Genomic DNA, 25,375 nt, shown 5'->3' with positions numbered 1-25,375 from the left:
CATGATGATGTTGCACTCAGCCTCATATGAGACAAACTGCAAAGCTACTCCATCATGCCCTTCCACATCACATACAAATGATGCCTTGTGGTAGAGGATTACATGGCATGTGGTCGGCACCATATGGTCCTCTGGGTCTGATTGGAACTATGTTCAGTTTCATTGAGGTATGTACATTGCTCGAACTGCACATTTTCTACATTATTTTAACCCACCTCGGTCACTGGCTGGCAATGTATGAGACAAAAAAGATTGCAGAAGAAATCTCAGGTGTTTATGCAGATGTGAATGTGTATTACTCCTTTGTAGGTGGGACTTTTTAAGAAAAACACACTGCAATACAGTATTTCAAGTGAGAAATACTTGCAGCACATATAACTTACCTAAATAAATTGAATGCTTTACAATAAATATGGAGTGAAATGAAACTAAAATATATTCAATCAATAAATTTATTTTGATAACAGAAGCAGTGCTATGCAAATACTCTGAATGGCAAGCATATGACGATTCCACCTTTTTGACAATCAATGTGCCATTATTATAAATATTTACAACATACATTTTTACAGTCCGTGAACATGTTAGTAGGAGGCAAATTCTGCATCAAGACAAAAAAAGTGGAAACAATATTTGGAACTAGCTGCCATTAGCACACAAAGGACAAATGCCAACCTTCACAGTTATGTTTCTGTGATGGCTCATTTTATCAGTAAAAGAAATATAAACAAGTTCTTGTCAATTAAGTAACTGGAATGTCTTGCTCATTGTACGTTTATATATATTATATATATATATTTTACATTTCAACTTGTTTAGACTTTTCAAGATATAATAAATCTTTTTATTGGTCAGTTGCACTTTAGGCAATAAACTCTGCATTCAGTCTGAAATGTTGCATGGCAAGCAACAGAAGGCAATATTCCTGCCACAAACACAAAAGGCGCTCCTCTTGATATCTTGCAGTTCAACTTCTAAAGATACCATGAATCCTACTAAAATGGATATCACAAGTGTAAGCACTGGGATTGAATTGCATTTACTTAATCCTTATTCTGTTTCTTTCACATACAGTTTTGAACCAGTCCAGCCTCTAAACATCTGAATTTGACCACATGTCAATAATATTGATTGTAATATTTATTCCATCCCAGTATTCTGAAGGAAGCTGAAAGAAGCTTCTTGAATGTGCACTACCACTGATTATCAAATACAGGCAAAGCAGATTTTCCACTTTATTTTGCAACTTAGCCATTGCACTCAAAACTTATATATATTTACTCTTTTCCACTGGTATGAAAGTTGGAATTTTGTAAGAATGCAGTACCTGCCTTTTATTCTTCAGCATTGGTGATATAATGAAAAATGCTGCAAGGCAGTCATTATGTGACTGCTAGAAAACAAAGCAAAAAGCTGTCGTCATAAATACAAAATGGAAAAAACACACACACACACACACACACACACACACACACACACACACACACACACACACATCCACACATCACACAGCATAAAAAAAGGGAGAAAATAGAGCTAATTAACAAAAAGTTGAGATTTTACAATAATTTTGCACACAATATGTGTCAAAAATCTAAGACTGAAGAACAACGTGTATGTATAAAACAAACGTGAACCTATATATTTGTTATTGTTCTGAGTTTTGCTGAACTTCTGATGATAATGTAGAATGGACAAAACTGTGCTGAGGCAGTGAAGGGGCCAGCCAGGTGGCACAAGGTGCTTTCACAGGTGGCTGTTCAGTCACTTCAGGGCCCTGAAAACACAAGAGCAAGAAATGACAAAAGGAATAAGCAAATTTATCAATCAGCTATCCATTACAGCAGTATTAGTAAGCAAGAGGCATAATAACCAATAATAACTTGTCCCCTCCCACTCCCTAGGGACAATTTGGTGGTTCCCCTTGGCAGTACATGTAGGTCATATTGCAGGGCCACAATATTGTTACACATAAATATGCTTTTAAATAGCTTATAAATTAATTAAACAACAGTGCTCAAAGTATAGCTTGTATAATAATCAATGGAGCAAAAGCATGTTTCATCTTTTTATTATTTTTACGCTGAAAATTACCAGTCACAAAAGATGTCTTATCTTCAGCCAGGGGCAACGCACATGTCTGCATTCAGCTCTTTCCGATTGATCCTGCAGGGCACATTGTTATCACACTGGATGTAGTTTATAGCCTGTCTGTACGTTGGAAGTCACTATTTGCTTGTCAAATCTTTTTTGGTTGCTCTAGAACATCAAGAGCCACTATTTACCCATCTAATCTTTTCCTGCTGCTCTAGAATGTCGGGAGTTGCATTTTACACATCCTCAAGTATCACACATACACTTACACATATACATTCTCATGCCAGCAATTTTGTAGCCATTTCTGCGAGCTTGTGTATGGAACCTTACTTCAAAATATACCAAACTCAACAAAAATTACCAAAAAGTTTTTTCTGTGTTTATAACACTGAACACAAATTTTCATGTTTCCTGAATTATGTACATTAAATGTCAGTCAAAAATCACTTCTAAATTAAGTCTTGGTTTTCTTGTCACAATCTTTGAACTATTCTAACTATCAAATGAAATTGGTCTGCGATTTTATAAAGAAAAATCGGAAATTCGCTGATGGTTGGAGGGTTAAGTACTCATGATACATGTCATCATTACAAATAGCTCTTGTGTCATTTACCTACAGCATCACATATATATTGATCATCTTTATGACATTGGCCTTTCATCTCCTTCCTTATTGGCCCAACAATCTCCATCCCCTGTCTCATGTACTTCTGAGGTTTGACAAAGAGGGAGAAACTGCCTGCATTACTGCGAACCATTTATCATGGCATGTTAGTTCATGACTGTGTTTGACCTCTACTGTGAGTTTACGCTGAGACAAATTCCAACAAACTCTATCAACTGTGAATGTAGACAAGCAGTTTACCGAAGTGTTCTTTTAATCAGTTAAAGGTGACACAACAAAAATCAGACTGAGCTAGCATTTAGTATACATACCGAATATGTTCAATTAATAGCAATTGCTCTCAAAGTACATCCATTACCCAGTGCACACATCCCTGCATTTGCACATGTCTTCTCAGAGCATTTTTGATTGTTATTTCTTGTGAAGCTGTGTGGGAACTTCACTACTTATGCCTTCCAGTGGACTGCAAGAACATATTTGTAGTCAACTGCCCATCCACCACCAACGAACTGATCAATTTTGGTGAATGTGTAAGGACGCATTCAAGGTAAATAACACATACACACTAATACACCTTTAAAAATAATTCCATAGTAATGTGAACAGTCTCATGATTTTATTATTATTATTATTATTATTATTAGATTTTGTATCTTATTGGAAATACAAATACAGCCCATTCCATCCAGCTAATTAATCCATTTTTTCATAGTCATGTGTTTGAAATGTCGTACTTGTTTTTGGCCGGCATTCTACTTTTATTTTCCTCCATCATCTTGTGTATCTTTTTATTCTTCTCAATTACTCTCCTATTGCAGCTTATACTCTGATTCAATACAGTACTCTAGGAACAGACATGATTTGGTCAAATTTCATTCTAATCTCTTTTTTTAATTTCTGGAAAGTTTAGTGGTACTGTAATTGGATTATTTATGTTTTATTTCCGAGGGCCACTTTCTTGAACAAGAAGGTGAATCCCAGGAAACTTAATGAATGTATCCTCATTGCTCATTTATTTCCAATTATTATTTTTGGCATAACATGTCAGAGTCCCCCTGCCATAGCATGGTTTGATGAAAATACTAAAAATGTACTATGCAAGTATTGAGAGAAGTTCATGACTAACTCATTGTACGGATTTCTCACTGTCATAAATTAATAAATAAGTAACTTCTCAACAGCAAACTGAAATTTCTGAAATAAAACTATAAAAAAATTCTGCACAGCAAAGTTTCACATATTTTCCTCCACGTGGCACATCATCTCTGAAGGAAATGCTTGTGTTAATGTTAACTACTATGTGATTAAAATACCTTGAGACTTTAAACAGTTCCATCTGATAGAGGGGCCTTGATGCCATTGCCTCGGTAAGAGCAACAACAAACCTGTTTCTACTGCTGTGCCGCAAATATCTCGGCATGTATTGTGACCCTGTCACCAACCCATCAGTAAAAGGTTGTACACACTGCCAAGCATCAGTTACTTGCATGTTCCTCAGCTCTCATTTCAAGTGCAGAATTTTCAGGTGTTCTCCCTTTGTCAGCTTTTGTTGGGAACTAGTGTTTTTGTATCAGTTTCGTTTGAAAGGCAGTTTCACACTTACGAACATGGGGTTTGCTGTTAAAGATGTTGTCTGAGAATACAAATATTGAGGGTTGGAACGAGAATTCCAGTCTGTGGACAAGGTCGCCAATTACAGTGCTGAAAATTCAGGAGAAGGAGGTTAGAAAGGAAGGTAAGACTGATGAAGCATCATCAAGTCATTCTCTAATGGGAAAAGTGACAAGAAAAAAAGACACACGGTAATGAAGATGGGTGTATTCCAGCATGTTGCAATATGTAGACATATGTATGGTTATTACATGCAATGAAGACCCTATGTTAAACAAATGCTATTTGAACACTGACTTTCTCAGCCACCAACTGACTCCTGATCTACATCCTCTTTACTGGTCACCATAACCAAATTTATCCTCACCCACAATTACTTCTCGATTGACGGCATAATCTACAAACAAATCTGTGGTAGTCAAATTGACACTTATATGGCACTATCCTATACAAAACTATTCATGAGCCATCTAGAGGAATCATTCCTAACCACCATCCGCCCCTGGTAGCTGAGTTGTCAGCCCGACAGACTGTCAATCCTAAGGGCCCGGGTTCGATTCCAGGCTGGGTTGGAGATTTTCTCCGCTCAGGGACTGGGTGTTGTGTTGTCCTAATCATCATCATTCCATCCCCATCGACGCACAAGTCGCCGAAGTGGCGTCAAACCGAAAGACTTGCACCATGCGAGCGGTCTACCCGACGGGAGGCCCTCGTCACACGCCATTATTATTATTATTATTATTATTCCTAACCACCCAGAATCCAAGACTCCTCACCTGGTTCAGATGCACTGATGATATCCTCATGATTTGAACTGAGGGTGAGGACATCCTACCCATATTCCTCTAGAACATCAATACCTTCTCAAGGAGCAGTACGTCCTTGCACATCAAACCTCCCAAGCACAAACAATACCTTCCCTTCAGCATTGCCATCAGGTTCTTACCAAGAAGTCACATCCGTGCAGCCTAGCCACCTGTGCTCGTCAGATGTGTAGTGGCAAGCAGTCTTTCTCTAAGTGCACCAAAGATCTCACTATGGTCTTCAAAATTACCCTCCCCATCCTATTCAGAAAAAGCCCTCCTCTGCCTTATCTACCATCCCCCCATACGCACTGCCAGGCCACAAAGGGGCAGCCCACTCGTCACTCAGTACCATCCTAGCTCTGCAGCAATTGAACCACATTCTACATGAAGGTTTCAACTACTTCATGCTATGCCCAGAAATGAGAAATATCCTACCCACCATGCTTCCATATGGTATTTCAGTGTCCAGACAACTTATACAATATCCTTGTCCTTTCCTATTTCGTCCCTGCTTAAAACCCTTTGCCCCAAGGTTCATCTTACTGCAGCACACCTAGATGCAAGACCTGTCCCATACATCCTCCCACATCCACTTATCCCAGTTCTGTCACATGTGGCTCCCACACCATCGAACACTGAGCCAGCTATAAATGCAGTCAAGTGACCTACCAATTTAGCTGCAACCAATGTGCTGCATTCTATGTGGGCATGACCACTAACAAGCTGGCTGTCTGCACGAATAGTGCCACCAAACTGTGGCCAAGAGTATGTGGACCACCCAGTTGCTAAGTGTGCTGCCCAACATAATGTGCTTGACTTCAACAACCGCTTCAGAGCCTGCATTATCTGGTTTCTTCTACCAACAAACAGCTTTTATAACTGCACAGGTGGGAACCATACTTGCAACAGATCCTTCCTTCCTGTTACCCCCTGGCCTTTGCTAGTCCCTGTTTTCCACATACCTATCCCCTTGCCTGTTCCCACTCCAGTCCTATGAATGTCTTCTATCCTGCCAGAGCATTTACATATTCCTATCCCCTTCTCTAGACCTCTCCTCTTGTCTTGCCGCCAACCCCCCCCCCCCCGCCCCCCCCCCCCCTGCCCAAAGCACATCCTCTCAATGCCCTAGCAGCCAACTATCCTGTCCCCATCATGGCCCTGCAAGCTTCCACATGCAGCACTAATACCTTACCCCAACATCATCCTGTTATCCCTCCCCCCCTCACCACCCTACACCTCTTCTGTACTCCCACCGACCACCGTAGCAAAATTTGCTGCTCACCTCAAACACAGTCACAGTTGGGCCTTAATGCCCGAAGACAAAATGACAGTGGCCGTGTGTGTGTGTGTGTGTGTGTGTGTGTGTGTGTGTGTTTCTTTTGTTTTGTCTATATCTGATGAAGGACTTAGTCTGATAGCTAACAATATCTAACAGTCTTTTCAATGTGTGTCTGCCACTCAACACCTCCTCTATGTGGTGAGAAGCAACCTATCCTTTTCACATACTTGTTTTTCCATCCTGGATTTTCCATTGTTTGATTCTACTTTAAGCAAACTTCTTTTTAGCTTCAAATAAGCAGCATTATTTAATGGGAGTAAGTTGTCTCTTCAAAACTGTCTTCACAAGTTTGGTTTCTGGCACAAAAAGTTTTCGTACCAGAAGTTAATCATTGAGAGGAAGTGGTACAGTGGCCTGGAGTGCTGGTATCTGCATGTTGTAAGGAAAATTTCATTTGAAGACACTGTGGTTTGCTAAGATATCGAATAATGCATGTTACATGCTAGTAAATGGTCGAATGGACAGTGCAGCTTAAAAATAACAAACACACTGATAGGAAAAACGTAGCAGGATAAAGGTGACTATCATGAGGAAATGAATGCCACATTTTTCACAGAAGTTTTCTAATTCTCTGCTCCAGAATATTTTTGCGATTAAGAAGCAGTAATGCACATAACCACTTGATAGTGTTAAATAAAACTTCGACAATGCAACAAGTTTGTCGCATGAACGGACACAGGCAGACAGTGTTTGTTGGTAATGAGGATCACCCTGTGGCTAAACATGCCTTGGTGCATGGCCAGCACATCTTGGCACAGTGTTACACCGTCCGGGTTATCTGGATACTTCCTGAAGATGGGAACTTGCCCTTCAATATATTCTCTCTTCCTGTTACCCACCAGGCCTCAACCTCCGCTAATTTCAAGTTGCCGCCCCTCGTGCCTCACCTGTCATTCAACAACATCTTTGCCTCTGTACTTCCGCCTCGACTGACATCTCTGCCCAACCTCTTCGCATTTACATATGACTGCTGTGTCTATATATGTGCGGATGGATATGTGTGTGTGTGTGTGTGTGTGTGTGAGTGTATGCCTGTCCTTTTTTCCCCCTAAGGTAAGTCTTTCCACTCCCGGGATTGGAATGACTCCTTACCCTCTCCCTTAAAACCCACATCCTTTTGCCTTTCCCTCTCCTTCCCTCTTTCCCGATGAAGCAACCTTGGGTTGCGAAAGCTTGAAATTTGTGTGTGTGTTTCTGTGTTTTTTACTGTGTCTATCAACATACCAGCACTTTCTCGTTTGGTAAGTTACAGAAAAATATGATGTAACTTACCAAACGAAAGCGCTGGCATGTTGATAGACATACAAACAAACACAAACATACACACAAAATTCAAGTTTTCGCAACCAACGGTTGCTTCATCAGGAAAGAGGGAAGGAGAGGGAAAGACGAAAGGATGTGGGTTTTAAGGGAGAGGGTAAGGAGTCATTCCAATCCCGGGAGCGGAAAGACTTACCTTAGGGGGAAAAAAGGACAGGTATACACTCGCACACACACACATATCCATCCGCACGTACACAGACACAAGCAGACATTTGTAAGTACAGAGGCAAAGATGTTGTTGAATGACAGGTGAGGTATGTGCGGCGGCAACTTGAAATTAGCGAAGGTTGAGGCCTGGTGTGTACCGTGAAGAGACGATATACTGAAGGGCAAGTTCCCATCTCCGGAGTTCTGACAGGTTGGTGTTAGTGGGAAGTATCCAGATAACCCGGACGGTGCAACACTGTGCCAAGATGTGCTGGCCGTGCACCAAGGCATGTTTAACCACAGGGTGATCCTCATTACCAACAAACACTGTCTGCCTGTGTCCATTCATGCGAATTGACAGTTTGTTGCTGGTCATTCCCACATAGAATGCGTCACAGTGTAGGCAGGTCAGTTGGTAGATCACGTGGGTGCTTTCACACGTGGCTCTGCCTTTGATCGTGTACACCTTCCGGGTTACAGGACTGGAGTAGGTGGTGGTGGGAGGGTGCCTGGGACAGGTTTTACACCGGGGGCGGTTACAAGGGTAGGAGCCAGAGGGTAGGGAAGGTGGTTTGGGGATTTCATAGGGATGAACCAAGAGGTTACGAAGGTTAGGTGGACGGCGGTAGGACACTCTTGGTGGAGTGGGGAGGATTTCATGAAGGATGGATCTCATTTCAGGGCAGGATTTGAGGAAGTCGTATTCCTGCTGGAGAGCCACATTCAGAGTCTGATCCAGTCCCGGAAAGTATCATGTCACAAGTGGGGCACTTTTGGGGTTCTTCTGTGGGAGGTTCTGGGTTTGAGGGGATGAGGAAGTGGCTCTGGTAATTTGCTTCTGTACCAGGTTGGGAGGGTAGTTGTGGGATGCGAAAGCTGTTTTCAGTTTGTTGGTGTAATGGTTCAGGGATTCTGGACTGGAGCAGATTCGTTTGCCATGAAGACCTAGGCTGTAGGGAAGGGACCGTTTGATGTGGAACGGGTGACAGCTGTCATAATGGAGGTACTGTCGCTTGTTGGTGGGTTTGATGTGGACGGATGTGTGAAGCTGGCCATTGGACAGATGGAGGTCAACGTCAAGGAAAGTGGCATGGGATTTGGAGTAGGACCAGGTGAATCTGATGGAACCAAAGGAGTTGAGGTTGGAGAGGAAATTCTGGAGTTCTTCTTCACTGTGAGTCCAGATCATGAAGATGTCATCAATAAATCTGTACCAAACTTTGGGTTGGCAGGCCTGGGTAACCAAGAAGGCTTCCTCTAAGCGACCCATAAATAGGTTGGCATACGAGGGGGCCATCCTGGTACCCATGGCTGTTCCCTTTAATTGTTGGTATGTCTGGCCTTCAAAAGTGAAGAAGTTGTGGGTCAAGATGAAGCTGGCTAAGGTGATGAGGAAAGAGGTTTTAGGTAGGGTGGCAGGTGATCGGCGTGAAAGGAAGTGCTCCATCGCAGCGAGGCCCTGGACGTGCGGAATATTTGTGTATAAGGAAGTGGCATCAATGGTTACAAGGATGGTTTCCGGGGGTAACAGATTGGGTAAGGATTCCAGGCGTTCGAGAAAGTGGTTGGTGTCTTTGATGAAGGATGGGAGACTGCATGTAATGGGTTGAAGGTGTTGATCTACGTAGGCAGAGATACGTTCTGTGGGGGCTTGGTAACCAGCTACAATGGGGCGGCCAGGATGATTGGGTTTGTGAATTTTAGGAAGTAGGTAGAAGGTAGGGGTGCGGGGTGTTGGTGGGGTCAGGAGGTTGATGGAGTCAGGTGAAAGGTTTTATAGGGAGCCTAAGGTTCTGAGGATTCATTGAAGCTCCACCTGAACATCAGGAATGGGATTACCTTGGCAAACTTTGTATGTGGTGTTGTCTGAAAGCTGACGCAGTTCCTCAGCCACATACTCTCGACGATCAAGTACCACGGTCGTGGAACCCTTGTCCGCCGGAAGAATGACGATGGATTGGTCAGCCTTCAGATCACGGATAGCCTGGGCTTCAGCAGTGGTGATGTTGGGAGTGGGATTAAGGTTTTTTAAGAAGGATTGAGAGGCAAGGCTGGAAGTGAGAAATTCCTGGAAGGTTTGGAGAGAGGGATTTTGAGGAAGAGGATGTGGGTCCCACTGTGACAGAGGACGGAACTGTTCCAGGCAGGGTTCAATTTGGATAGTGTCTTGGGGAGTTGGATCATTAGGAGTATGATTAAGAACATTTTTCTTCGTGGCAAAGTGATATTTCCAGTAGAGAGTACGAGTGTAGGACAGTAAATCTTTGACGAGGGCTGTTTTGTTGAATCTGGGAGTAGGGCTGAAGGTGAGGCCTTTGGATAGGACAGAGGTTTCGGATTGGGAGAGAGGTTTGGAGGAAAGGTTAACTACTGAATTAGAGTGTTGTGGTTCCAGATTGTGTTGATTAGAATCTTGAGGTTTTGCGGGGAGTGGAGCTGGAAGTGGAGATTGAGTAGATGGGAGATACTGGGTCTGTGTGCAATGAGAGGAGGTTGAGGTTTGCTGGAAAGGTTGTGAAGGGTGAGTGAGTTGCCTTTCCGGAGGTGGGAAACCAGGAGATTGGATAGTTTTTTGAGGTGGAGAATGGTATGCTGTTCTAATTTGCGGTTGGCCTGTAGGAGGATGCTCTGAACAGCCGGTGTGGATGTGGGAGAGGAAAGATAGAGGACTTTTATTAAGGATAGGAGTTGATGGGTGTGTTCATTGGCCGAGTTGATGTGTAGGTGAAGGATTAGGTGGGTGACGGCAATGGATTGTCAGTTTGGAACTGGTATAGGGACTGATGGAAAGAACGGTTACAGCCAGAGATGGGAACTTTAAGTGTGAGGCCTTTGGGGGTAATGCCAAATGTCAGACAAGCCTGAGTAAATAAAATATGGGAGCGTAATCTGGCTAGGGCGAAGGCATGTTTGCGAAGGGAATGTAAATAAAACTTAATGGGATCGTTGTGGGGATGATGTGAGGGTGACATGGTATTAGAAGGTGGAAAGTGTAACATGAGGCTGAAATGAAAATGAAAATAAAAATATATGGGGAGAGATAAAGGTGGAACTTGCCCTTCAGTATATCCTCTCTTCACGTTACCCACCAGGCCTCAACCTTCGCTAATTTCAAGTTGCCGCCACTCATACCTCACCTGTCATTCAATAACATCTTTGCCTCTGTACTTCCGCCTCGACTGACATCTCTGCTCAAACTCTTTGCCTTTACAAATGTCCGCTTGTGTCTGTGTACGTGCGGATGGATGTGTGTGTGTGTGTGTGTGTGTGTGTGTGTGTGTGTGTGTGTGTGTGTGTGTGTGTGTGTGTGTGGGTGCGCGCGCGCGCGCGAGTGTATACCTGTCCTTTTTTCCCCCAAGGTAAGTCTTTCCGCTCCCGGGATTGGAACGACTCCTTACCCTCTCCCTTAAAACCCACATCCTTTCGACTTTCCCTCTCCTTCCCTCTAGAAAAAAAAGAAGATAAAGCACCTATTGGAAATATTATTCCACAAGACTTGTCCGAGATGTGAGCCATACCAAGAATTTAGTCAACGAAACATAAGCACATGAAAGAAAAACTGCTAAAAGAAAATATCTAATGGTCATTTCTGTCAGCTCCAGCATGAGTTCCTGGTCTGAGGAAGAGGACTTGACCCTTGCAGACATGACACACACTGTAATTGTGAATACTCCCAAAATATTAACTGACTTAAGTGCGTTGTTTGGTACTGTCATCTGTTTATTATTTAACAAAGCTTCAGTGAAGGCTGGTTAATGATTACATGCCTAAAGGAGGAGTGCTGCTCTCGGCACATGCTGGTAACAATGTTCCCCTTTGCTCACTCAGTGCAGAACTATCAAAAGTAGCAAGTTATTACAACTGAACTCTAATAGCAGGCATCTGATTGGGTCTCTATACTGTCATCAGGTCCTTTTCCCTGAAAACATATTCAGTTTCATTTTTGTGGTTTGTAGGTGGAGTCAGCTCAAACAATGTGCAGTTTTACGAAGTGTTTCGTGAAGGGCCCAGTGCCAATAGAAAATACTTATTACAATGAAAACTTAACAAACCGTAATTTTATGTGCCCAACTGACAGAGTGGCCTCTTAGACTAATCTGGTGTGGTAATCAATTCAGTGGTATTTATTGATGGTGGCAGAGAAGTGGGGGAGGGTTGTGGAAGAGGGAGATGGGGAGGGAGGGAGGGGGGAGGGAGAGAGAGGGGGGGGAGGGAGAGAAAACATTATTACTACAACTGTCTGAGTGTGGCTGCTGTATAACAGGACTCAGAAAACAGCACGGCACGGCACAGCACATGCTCACTTGATCACTGATGAAAATACTGACATTTTGTCACATTTTGCGTTCACCATAAATAAACGGTACTGGACTGACTACTACACAAGAAACAAATGTGAAGCCACTCTTATTCATTTGGCATGTAAAATATCACTCAGAGAGGCAGTTACTTTATAAATAGAAATAAAATGATTTTATATTGAAAACTGGCAATGTACGAAACACCTTACAATCAGTTCCTGTTGAGACTAATGGCACCAACACACCGTAAAAACTCGCATTGAAAATATTTTCAAAAGCAATAAGTCCCTGGTGAGTATATTAGAGTATGTGGTACCGATGCTTTAATTTGTTTTATTCATTCTCCATGTATATGGAAAAACTAGTATATTATTTCTGAATTGGTAACATGGAACGTTACCTGGAGCCCCTTGCTGCTGCTGCTGCTGTTGCTGAATCTCAATCTTCTCAACAGTCATGTCAGGATTCATGGCAGTTGCTTCTTGAATAGCTTCTGCTAGTGCCCTGTCATGGTCAATAGGATCACCATCTGACTGAATAGTTATTTTCTGTTCCACCCGCGTCTCTACCACTCCATCTTTTTCTGTTTTGTACTGCAATAAAAAATAGATAGAATTTAAAAACCAACTAGATATCAATAACAAAGTTTGCTAAACTCATACTCTCCTATTTGGATTAAGTTTCTTTCATAAAAAATTAAAAAAAGCAAGGATTTGTCCCATTCCATTCTGCCATGTGTTTAGGAACTGGCACTGTACAGTTTGTTCATGACATCTTAATCATGGGATGTTAAGCTTTAGCCTGATATCACAAATTAGACAATGAAGCAAATGGAAGAACTTAGTGAATAATGGTCCAACAATTATTTCAGATTCAGCAAAATATACTTAAATGACATACGTGAGGTGAGAGAGCAAGGAGGAGGGGGAGTGGGGGGGGTTAGAGAGAGAGAGAGAGAGAGAGAGAGAGAGAAGCTGACAGCAACAATTCTCAGATTCTCCCTCATAAAATTATCTCTCATAAACAGTATCCCCAAGTTGATGATACTACATGAGTTGCCAGAAATGGAACAAAAGCCATTCTAAACAGTGCCAACAGATGCAGTACGTTTACAGCAAGCTGTCAACAGCTAGGTAATGAATAAGATGTACAAACAGAATAAAGATAATTTTCAATCTGTCAGGTACACTGATGACAAGCAGATTTCCTGCTGCATGAATTTGGTACAGTTCATCTGACAAAAAGATTTAATTGTTTGCAGACGAACAGTATACAGAGATGGATTGCTACAAGTTGTTAAATACGCTCATATACATTACTAGCCACTCAAACCGCATCACCTGGAAAAATAGTAAATAACAAAATCTGACTTGGAAGTACACAGGATATGAAATATAGTACACCAACATTGGCTCTAATCCAGCTTGGCATCAAGTTGAACTGACCTTGGATGACAGACAGTAATGTCTACCCATGCTACTTCAACTCTACGCCAGAGTTCAGCAATTGTGGTATCTGGTGAGTAGTGGTACAACAATCTCTCTGCAATTTTTTCCAGATATTTTTATTGGACGAAAGATTTAAAAGTATGTGCTGGCCGTCACAACAGTTGCATTACCCACTGTACTGAGATAGGTAGGGACGGTACACACAACAGGTGATGTTGCATAATACTGTGAAAGGTAATGTCAGGGAGACCTCAGAAATAAAGCACAGCCATTGGCTATACAGATGTCAGGAGCATAATTACCATCGGCACACCTCTCTCTGCTGCCGTGTTGAGGCAAGCCACCACAATGGTCCCTGTGCTGACAGTCCATGGTCACACTGTCCGTGTGTATACTTGCTGCAACAAACCCATTTACCGACTCAAGGTACATGATGCAGTTGTGCCAACCTGCACTGCCAAGTGAAAAACATGTATGTACTTTCAGGTGCCAGTCTCACTAAGATGTTGAGATCCTACAAGACACTGAGTATGGCCCTCCTTTCACATGTCACTCGAGGTTTCCTGACCAATGCAAGCAGCAATATCATGGAATGAGAAACACCAATATCAACAGGTAGGGACAGGAAAATTTTCTGAAGACTATAATTAGAAATAAGCAATTTTCAGAACAGTAACAAAATCTGCAATCTTTATGAGACTGCAAAATTTGTAATTTTGCTATGTAAAAATGTATAAATCTGAGAATGGCAGTTTATTACTATACATAATTGGCAATTACTGAATGTTAAAATTTCATTTTGACATCTTATCTCTCAACAGTAATGTTCATGTATAATCCTTAAATTTACCACTTAACGAACTTTGATGTCCACTGAAACAGAAAATATAATGCAGAATTTGGCAAAAAAGCAGCAAATTTGGTAAAAAAAAAAAAAACACGGAGTTTGGCAAAAGCATAACATCAAATCTGGCCAGAAATTAACATCAAATTTAGAAAGAAAAAAAAACATGAATTTGGCAAAAAATAACACGAAAATTGGCAAAAAAAAAACAGCACTTAATTTTTAAGAAAACACCAAATTTTACAAAATATAACACCAATTCAGCAAAAAAAATTAAACTACATTTTCCAAAAAATAACACTGAATTTGAAAAAGAACACCAAATTGTAAAAATAAGACCAAATTTGCCAAAAAATGCATTGTGTTTGGCAAAAGCAACACCAACTTTGGCAGGAAATGATACCAAATGTCACAAAAAAATAGAGAATACATCAAAAACTCTACACAAAATTTCGCAAATATAAAAAATTTGATAGAAGTATTAACTGATTTGCAAAACAACAACACATCTGGCAAAAAATAAATATTTTGACAAAAAATAACACCAAATTTGCCAATAAAATCAAATAATTTGTTCTTGGCCTGTTCATAGGCTGTGATACAGCTGGTGGTGTTCTCCTTCTTACATACGGCATAACACAATCTTCTCACAAACAACATTCAAACCTGATAAATGGATGACAAACCACCTGCACTATCTTTCCTTATACACATATTAACATTACTCCTATCTATTTTGTGTGAGTTCCTTGTCCAGGTCATGAAGGCCCAAGGGATGTCTACCAGCTGCCATGTCATCCTCTTGCCTTATGGCATCATGTGGATGTGGTATGGACAGTCATGTGGTCAGAACACTGCTCTCGAAGCCACTTAGCAGACTTTCCAGATCATGATGCTGCTACTTCTCATTCAAGTAGCTCCTGAGTCAGCATCATGAGTGCACTCCATATCAGTACAAGGAGGTACCCTTGGCAGTATGGAGAACTCAACACTGGACCTAACTGTCAAAATCTTATGGTTGTTGCTTTTTGGTTAGTATTAATAAAGGAAATAAATTTCCTTAATGACTCTGTAACCACTGTGGACATTTTGTGGATGAAGCTGCCTCAATCGTTTACCATATTTCTTTATTTTCAACATTGTTATGGCTACTGCCATATCAGATCAAAACTCTGAACAAGTAAAACAAGTTAGTGTCATTATCAACACATCAGTCAGTATCAGAGGACACTTTCAAATGATACTGATGCTGAATGTTGTTTGACAGCTTCGAAGTTCGAATTTGACGATGGCAGTGGGTGAAAGACGTTATAAATAAGAACATACATTAAGTGATCTGGACAGCGTCATTTCTGGTTAGTGGCTGACGCAACTGAAATCATGGTAAATATAAATGCATTAGTAATTCCATTTACTTTAAATGATACGAGAGGGAAGCAGCATGAAGAAACCAAAGTGAAAAAGAGTGTTCGCCAATTGTTCCTTATGACGTTAACTCTTCAGTTTTTCTTTTCTATGTATATGAACTCACAGTGCTTAACTATGAATGGTCTTATGTGATGTTTTACACCCATAGTATTGTCCAAGAATGAAATTTATTGGCCTACCCAGATATAGCGTGGTCTAAAAACTAATGAGCAACCAAACCACAGTGCAAATTGATTTTTTTCACATAAATAAAGAACTGTAGGAGGTTAAAATCACATAAACAGAAAAAAGCCACTACTACCAAACAATTATTGACAAACTCATGTTACACTGGATGTTTAAATAACCTGTTAAACCACATAAATACCAAACAAGGGAAGGGAAAAGTACAGAATACAAAAAATAGAACGTGCCTAATGAAAGATTAATAAAAATCATAGTTACAACACTGTGCTAAGTATTGCTTCTGACTCTCACCGTTATTGTCTCAACAGTTCTCGTTTTGCTGGAGATGGTCTGCGAACTGACAATCTCTCCCGAGGCACTGTAAGGTCCTTCTTCGACTGTTACCTTACGTGTCTCTGTAGCTACAACAGGTACTTTTGTTGTGCTCGTTACACTGGTTGTGCTGGGAGATCCTGGCTGGCTATACACTTTACTTTCTGTTGGCACAATGGGCTGTTACACAATCAAGAAAAAAGTTGTAATCAGTTCTTGCAGAATAAGAAATTATTTATTATACAATCATAAGCAAATCACTTTTGTTAACCCTTTAACAGCTCTGGACGTGTTAACGCACGCCTTTGTGCCTGTCCCTGTGCGCTCTGAATGTGTTTACCTGCACCACCAGTCCTTCTACCTGGTACTCTGAACGTGTCTACATTCGGAGCACACAGGGACAGCTACAAAGGCGCACGCGTTAACATGTCCAGAGCAGTTAAAGAGTTAAGTATCACACAGGGAGAGTGGCAAATTCAGTACAACTGTCAGGGAAGACATAATCACTTGATTTTGAAATAAAACCACACCAGTATACAATAAGATAAACGTGGGCAAACACACTTTCATAGTCACAGAATCACTCCACAGACACCAAAGTAAACAAGTTACATCTAATGTGACATGATGACACAAATGTACAATCTCAAAAGTAATACCTCTACCCTCTGTCCAACTGAGTCTCCTGCACTTGTACTGTTTTACTCCTCAGGAGAAATACTCACAGTACTCTCAGTTACCAACAATTCAACAAAGCTGATAACTTATTTGGCATCAATAATTCATTTCAGACACTTTGTAACAACTTTTATTACTGTACAGACATGTTTTGAGAATCGGGATAAGATACATCACATGAACTGATGATGATAAGTTAAATTCTCAAGGTTTATTTATATGCTAATAAAAATTATTACAAATGAATCAGTAGTGAATTGACATAAATGAATTCAAGCTGTTATGGTTACTATGCACACTCACAGAAAGATCCTCAAAATCTGATAATCAGTACATATACATATAGACATAATTTACAATGGTTTTGCAACACGAACCTTCTGTTTTATAGCAATTCATCCAGGCTCTTGTTAATATGGACATATTCAATGAATTTCAATGTTTCCACATTAATGTAAATGTTAGCGATGGTATATAATTTCTTGTTTTGAAGGAATTGGACATTTTGAAGCTACTTCACAAAACTCAAAAAATTATTTATAATATAGTATGAAAATGTAGTACCTTCAATGACAGTTTTACCTAACAATTTTTCATGTGTGCTTGTATTGTTTGTGTTGAAGTTAGTTGCAAGCAGGGTGCTAAAAGACACAGCAATAGCAAGGAAATTCTTTAACAGTGGATTAGTCTGTTACACACAAAATGTATTATACAATTTCAATAGAACTAAAATTAAAAAATCTTACATTTCACAGCTCACTGATGGTGTTGGAGTCATCTTCTGCATCAAAATTAACTCATTTAATATAACAATAGTAATGATAATAATCTAAGGGAGTAACTTACATCCTTTATATTCTATTTTTCTCACATTAGCACATTTACTCATTAATACACAAAAGATTTTTTTTTAGTTTGAGAACTGCAAGAGTGCAAAGTAAACTGTCACATCTGGATTGAAATTATGGACTGAAAACTGCTACAATATTTCCAAAAATGGGGATCTTACATTTACCACAACAGAATAGTATTGAAATATCTTCCTCATTACACAGTAGAGTGTGATAGCAACTGCTCTTAGTGCATGTATTATAATTTTGCTACTGATAAAATTAACATTCCTGTACACACTGGTTTCTGAACTTAGTCTTTGGTGCAGCACTCAGAAGTATCATTCATTTCAGCACAAGGAAGTACTATCTAATGATACCAGACTTACCGGAAATGTGTTTTAGAAAAGACAGACCGATACAATCTCATTACAATTTCTGTACTATGGTTGATGAGATGGGAGTAAGTCCTGTGAGAGGAACTATGGAGTGGTCTCACCTGGACACATATGCTGCTGTAATCAGAATAAGAGAGATAAAACACTGTAATGCTTACCTGAAGTCTGGCACCACCATTGGCATAGAAGAGACCATCCTCAGGTTCGTCCAGCAGATCCACAGGTGTTCCAGAGTCATCAGAGCTTGTACTTGAGCGTCTGGAAAACTGCTAAGAAAGTGGAAGGCATGCAGCAATACCATTAGCCATACAGCAAGCCAAGCAGGGCAAGGATCAGGGCAGAGTGTGTAGCATTAGAGCAGAAACAGCAAAAAGCAATGGAGACTCGTATTTCTCTTTTGGAAGGGGGAGGGGGAGGCCTTCACTAGCTTTTCTTTCTGGTATATGTAATATAATTTCCTGCTTGACTGGACACTGAATACAGTAACCAGGGAAATATAAAATTGCTCTATAGCAAGCATGAATGTTATTAATTGTAACAAATTACTAAAATTACTACAAATATCTGAAGTTTTCGCAGGTGTCAAATCAACAGGAACAGGTAAAACACAACATGATTTTGAGGTTCCAGAGCCAAATTTTCCTTGTTAGTAATTTACTTGAAAATCAGGTTAAGAGGGATAATGTTGGCATATGCTTAACATAATTAGCATCAATGACCTAACCCCACCAGATAAAGGCAGAAGACAATTGTGGGAAAATAACAAAATATATTAGTTAATAGTGACAACAATTCTGTGGTTTTTTTTACAAGAGCATCAGACTATTCAACAAAAAAGCCACACACAAGAAAGAAAAGGTTAGAGAGAAAGAAAAACTTAAATATAAGTAACAGAACACACACAGAGGAATGGAAAACATTATAAGGAACAATTATAAAAGACCAAGAGGGTGTGCACGAAACTGGAAAGTCATCAATATAATTTACAAAACAGACACAAATTGATATGTGTTCTGTCTAAAGAAAATAATCACCAAAATGGAATTTCAGACAAATAAAAACACTTTCTAGTTAACAGGAGGCAACAGAAACAGACAATAACGTTCAAGGCCAGTAATTCCATCATCTGGTAAATGAGACATAAGTATTGAAGAAAGTGGGAATATTCAAGGTATATATGAGAGAAAATCCAAATCACTTCTGTGAAAAAGGAGCTATCAAGGTCATGGCTCTTATGCAGCAAACATGTATATTACTAGTACACATTGGCTGATCCTTACTGGCAGCTAAGTGATCATCACAACAACATATAAACAGGAAACAGTGCCACGCATGATGCCATCTGGAACGTAACATGAGTCATCCGACAAGTGGCTCTCTGATTGAGTATGTCTTATCAGTGAGGGATTAGAAGTAGCTAGTGGTAAGAATACCTTTAGAAAAAATAAACTGCTGTGCAAGAACTATCAAGAATATGAACCTAGTGATAATAAAATAAGATTGGGAAAATGCATATTATCTGACCACTTTCAGAAAACTAGCATTTCTGTCCCTCTCTATATACACTGTCAGCCAATAGAGAAAGTTTCTTTTTCTATCTCTGTTTGAATGTATGACAATAATGAAAATGCCTGGAAGAAACAACACATAAACTGATGTGTGGAGCATAGAAACAGGTAACAGAAAATAATACTCACATTAACTTTCAAGCTTCGCCACACAACCACACAGACACCAAAACGACACTCCCTTGGTCACAGCGAGACTGATTATTGATTACTGAAAGCAGTTTTCTGGACTGAAAGAAGTGGAAAGTGGTAGGGAATGATGCAAGAAGGCGGCAGTGAGAAGTCGCAAGTCTTTCAACAGATGACTCAACCACAGCATAACAAGATGAAAAGAGTATGAGGTAGAGCATAAAAGAGAGACAGAAAGAGGGAGAGGGGGGTGGAGGAGGGAGACGAGAGAGAGAAAGGGATATGGGTCGAAAAGGAGGGAGGGAGAGGGGGAGGGAGAGAGAGAGAGAGAGAGAGAGAGAGAGAGAGGGGCCACATAGGGGGAAGAAGAGTGGTGGCAGAAGGCAGTAAATGATCAGGATGGGGAAGGAGTGATGTGGGCGGAAGAGAGAAGGGACAAGGTAGGGTGAGAGAGTCAGAACCAGATTACCGGAGATTTAGGCCAGGGGAACTATGCGAGTGCAGAATATACTGAGAGACAATTTTCCCCTGTGTAGTTCAGAAAATTTGTAATGAAAGGGCAAATTCAGATATACCGCATATTGAAGCAGCTGTTGTCATTTGTGCTGTGGTGTGCAGCATGTTCGGCAACTGGATGGTCAAGTTTCCAGTTTGCCACAGTTTGGTGGTGGCCATTCGTCTGAGTAGACAGCTGGTTACTTGTCATGCACATAGTTTGCTGCACAGTAATTGCAGCATAGCTGATGTACAGGATGTCCTAGGAGGAATGGTCAATATACGGGGATATGGCAGGAACAATCATTCAAAGCAAAAACATCTAGTAAACCTGGGTTCTATATACATGCCTTAAGAGACATTAGCACTTCTTCATCTTCAGTACTGTGAAACAAGTATCTTCTACTGCAAGCTCTTTGCTTCCATATTTTGAGAGACAGCAGTATAAACCAAAACAAGAAAAAAATGTCCTCTAAACAAGGGCTAGAAAGTGCATATCCGAAGATCTATAACTACTTGTTCATCTTCACTACTATGAAGCACATTTCTGCTACTGAACAAGTGCTCATAGTTTTAGAGCCTCGGTTTACCACAAAATTTTTTGGTGTTTTGGTCTGCACCATCTTCTCCCGAAATACAGAAAGCAAATACCTCTCAGCAGAAGAGACGTATTTCACTGCATCAAAGATGAAGAGTGCTCAAAGCTCATAAGGTATGCATTTTAGAACTTATATTTACTACACTCTTTTTGTTTTGAATAATCATTCTTGTCACATCTCTAAATATTGACCATTCCTCCTAGGACACCCTGTACACCACGGCTGCTTTCAGATGTGGCCCGCCTTTCACTGGGTATGAAATTTCTGTGACTGAACTGTGGTAGGAGATGGTGGGTGGGTGTATGGGACAAGTCTTGCACCTGGGCCAGCCACAAGGGAATGACCCAGTAGGTGCAAGATTGGAATAGGTCTGGGCAAGGACATTCTGTAGGTTGGCTGGGTGGTGGAATACTAACTTGGACGATGTCGGTAGGATTTTGGGTATGATAGTCCTCATTTATTTGTGGTATACTGCTACTAGTCACAATGGCATGTTTTAATTTAATACAAAGTGATGTGTTTTGAGCACATGTAACTCGTATTTTGATGCATTTATATACTGACTGTCAGTAACACAAAAATACCCATTATTTAAATAATCTAAAACTATGGAACATAAATTATCCTTTCTTCTAATATGGATCCACAGATTTTATAAATTTTTTAAATGATGTCATGTTGCTTTAAGATGTCACTATTGCAGTTTTGGTATTTGTTTCATTTTCAAGCATCTACAATACACAATAGAAACCATTGATATTATAAAAAGGATCCCCCTCATATATTAAAAAATTGGAATAGCCAAAGCTGATAAAATTACCAAATTACTACAACTGAACTTATCTTTCAATTATTTTAAATTCCAAAATAAGATACATTCATAACCAGATGGAGTTGCCATGGCAGTTGTATTGCTAGCGTCCTGCAGTTAGTTTTGTAAATCATACAGAGAACCAATTTTTTGAAATATTTACTACTATCACTAGGAAAATTTTATACTATATGAGGTATGTAGACAACGCTCTTGTTCTCTTTTATGGCACAATTACTGAAATCAAAAGTATGCTTTCACACTCTAATAGTATACAACCCAATATTGGTTTTACTATGTGACTTTAAAAAAAAGCAACCAAGCCCATACAGAATGACAATGACACCCATAAATTTGGAATATTCCTGAAATCAACCTGTGCTGACAGCATATTCCCCAACAGTTCATGCCACCCAGAAATACATAAGAAGGCCTTTTCTCACTCCGTGACCATCCGAATTATTCACCTCCCTTTAGAACAGAACGAAATCACCAAAGAGTTATGTATGCTAAAACATATAGCAACAACTAATGGCCACAGTACTGATATGGTGGAAGAACTGTACAAAATAACAATATAGTGAAATAAATAACATTAACATGAAAGAGAATCAGAAATAATGAAATACATTGTTTTAACTTATAACAGTACCATATCAGATAGAACAGCCCATAATTTTCACTTTTTCCCACAAACAACAAAGTAGGTAAAATGGTCAGACACACTACACATAAAATAAAATGATTTATACAATAAGAAATTTATAAAATAAAATGTGGTGAATGTTATAGTTTCTATATGGAACAAACAATAATTTACACCTGGCCTTAATTTATGCTGATTTCTTCCATCTCAGCTTTTCTTCAGTGTAACTACTCTTTGCTTCATTCTGTTTTAGTTTTCTACATGTTTCATTTCTTTTTTGTCTATTTTTCACTGCCCCCCTCCCACCTCTGTTATGCACAATACATTTATCTTTTCACTCTTTTTAAAACGTACACGATATTTTAGTAGTAATCTCTGTCTTTCACATAACCCTGTCTTCCACCTTTAAGCTCTCAGGTTTTCAAGTCTCGTCTAAGGCAGTCCCCAACAATCAGTCTTTTTTACTCATCCCGTATGGTAAGTCTCCCTGACCCGTGGTTCTGGGTGACTTTCCCAAAATCTACCCCATTTCCTGGACCTTTCCAGTCCTTTTCCCCCTTCTTCCTTCCCCTTCATTCTGCATGAAGAAGGAGCCACTGGCTCCGAAAGCTTGCCAATCACAACGGTCTTTTATGTGTGTGTTCTGTTGCCACTTGGTGAGTAGATTTTTTTATCTATCCAATTAAATAATTAATGCTAAGAATATAATAGAGGGAAAAATTCCACGTGGGAAAAATATGTCTAAAAACAAAGATTCTGTAACTTACCAAACGAAAGTGTTGGTACGTTGATAGAGACAATAACAAACACAAACACACACACAAATTTCAAGCTTTCGCAACCCACGGTTGCTTCATCAGGAAAGAGGGAAGGAGAGGGAAAGACGAAAGGATGTGGGTTTTAAGGGAGAGGGTAAGGAGTCATTCCAATCCCGGGAGCGGAAAGACTTACCTTGGGAGGGGGGGGGGGGGGGGGGGCAGGTAGGCAGGTATACACTCGCATATGCGGATGGATATGTTTGCGGATGGATATGTGTGTGTGTGTGTGTGTGCGAGTGTATACCTGTCCCTTTTTCCCCCCAAGGTAAGTCTTCCGCTCCCGGGATTGGAATGACTCCTTACCCTCTCCCTTAAAACCCACATCCTTTCGTCTTTCCCTCTCCTTCCCTCTTTCCTGATGAAGCAACCGTGGATTGCGAAAGCTTGAAATTTGTGTGTGTGTTTGTGTTTGTTATTGTCTCTATCAACGTACCAACGCTTTCGTTTAGTAAGTTACAGAATCTTTGTTTTTAGATACAATTAAATAATTATATAGAACAAACAGGTAGATGTTTCTTCACCAGATTCACAGAGCACACAAACTCTCACTTAGTGCACATCTACAAAACTACAGTTGTAACACCAGTAGCAAGGAAGACTAATAGAAAGGATGACTAATGGAAATTTACAGTGCCTTCAAAGAACACTCACAATATATTCTCATAAATAAAAATTTTCTTGATTGTTTTACACTTTTAGTCTGATGTAGTATAAGTGTACATTTTTAGATGGGTCAATGTGTCATGATACATACAATACATTCAAAATTACAGTGCATAAAATGGAATGTCATGACCAATAAGTGACTGGGAGTGTTGACTGGTTGCTCTTTGATGTGCATGCATATTATGTTGTAATCTGTGCCCAACTTCAACCTGCATGTCAAAAATCTTGTAAGTACATAAACATCAACAAACTGCAAAATTGGTTGCATGTACAATAATCCCATGTTACATTGTTCTCAGCATATTGTGTTAAGTTTTGTAGATGCTTGAAAATGGAACAAATGCTGAAATTTCAATAGTAAAATAAAAACAGTAACAGCTGAAAGCAATATGACATCACTTAAGAAGTCATTCTATTGGTGAGGTGACCTACATCATCGCAACAAGAAAAACACCAGGACTTCACCTACTTTCCTACTACCTTCCAATACTATTCAGAATAGGCTCTACATAGTACATATTTCATTTTAACCTGTTTGCTGATATTCATGAAGATGAGAAAACATGTTCAAAATACGATGTAATATATTGAATGAAAACTGTGACCATAATGTAATCAAAACATCATGATGAGCGATGAATGAGACCTGGGTTCAAGTTCTGGTTTGTCACTCAATTTCAAACCATCAGGATAACTGTTTTGAATTTGATGGCATAATAAAGGCTGTTCCAACTCACATGCCCACCTGGGGACAGCAGGGTACGCATGGACACAAATGGCTATGGGTGGGCAAACGGCTGGCATGCAAGCAGTCTTGCAACCGAGGCATAATGTATGTAATCACACTACACTGGCGGAGTGTGGGCAATTTGTAACTTAAGAATATACTGATTCTGCATATGTGATGAAGCATATTCCTATGATATTGTAACTACTTACTTGTGCTATTCTTAATTTGTGAAATTAATTTCATGTTTGATGACTGAAATTTTTGCCTGCCAGAGTACAAAAACTGGACTAAATTTTTATTCCTTGTGCATAGGAATGAAATTAACTGTTATCCCATGGAGTGAAAATAAACAAACATAATCCAAAATTACAACAGATTTCTTTGTAAATCTAACAAATGATGACCATTTGTTAATAGAAAGAAGATGGAAGAAAAGAAAAACAACAGTTTTACCACCATAGATATTAAATTACACATAAAATGACATTTTTAAGCATACAAAGCTGAGAAAAGAAACCATGTTAGAAGAAAATGCCACAG

The 25,375-nt window shown here is 39.9% G+C and overlaps 1 protein-coding gene across 5 annotated transcripts in view; it reads right to left on the bottom strand.

The window, feature by feature from the left end:
- Nucleotides 1-436: 436 nt before the first annotated feature.
- The window catches only part of LOC126194653 (mesocentin-like), a 631,517-nt gene continuing 606,578 nt past the window's right edge, over nt 437-25,375 (bottom strand). For 3 of the 5 annotated variants that reach the window (XM_049932838.1, XM_049932843.1, XM_049932839.1), the window contains 4 exons: nt 18,532-18,642; nt 16,447-16,647; nt 12,650-12,842; nt 437-1,777 (listed from right to left, as the gene is read on the bottom strand). In XM_049932838.1, coding sequence (XP_049788795.1) covers nt 1,770-1,777; nt 12,650-12,842; nt 16,447-16,647; nt 18,532-18,642 — 513 coding nt within the window. In that variant the 3' untranslated portion in view covers nt 437-1,769. The remainder of the gene's footprint in view (nt 1,778-12,649; nt 12,843-16,446; nt 16,648-18,531; nt 18,643-25,375) is intronic. The other 2 variants (XM_049932840.1, XM_049932842.1) reach the window with 2 other exon arrangements.

Source organism: Schistocerca nitens, chromosome 7, assembly GCF_023898315.1.
Source record: "Schistocerca nitens isolate TAMUIC-IGC-003100 chromosome 7, iqSchNite1.1, whole genome shotgun sequence".
NCBI classification, from domain to species: Eukaryota; Metazoa; Arthropoda; class Insecta; order Orthoptera; family Acrididae; genus Schistocerca; species Schistocerca nitens.
Note: the sequence above shows the minus strand (reverse complement) of the source record. Positions and strands in the feature narration are given on the sequence as shown.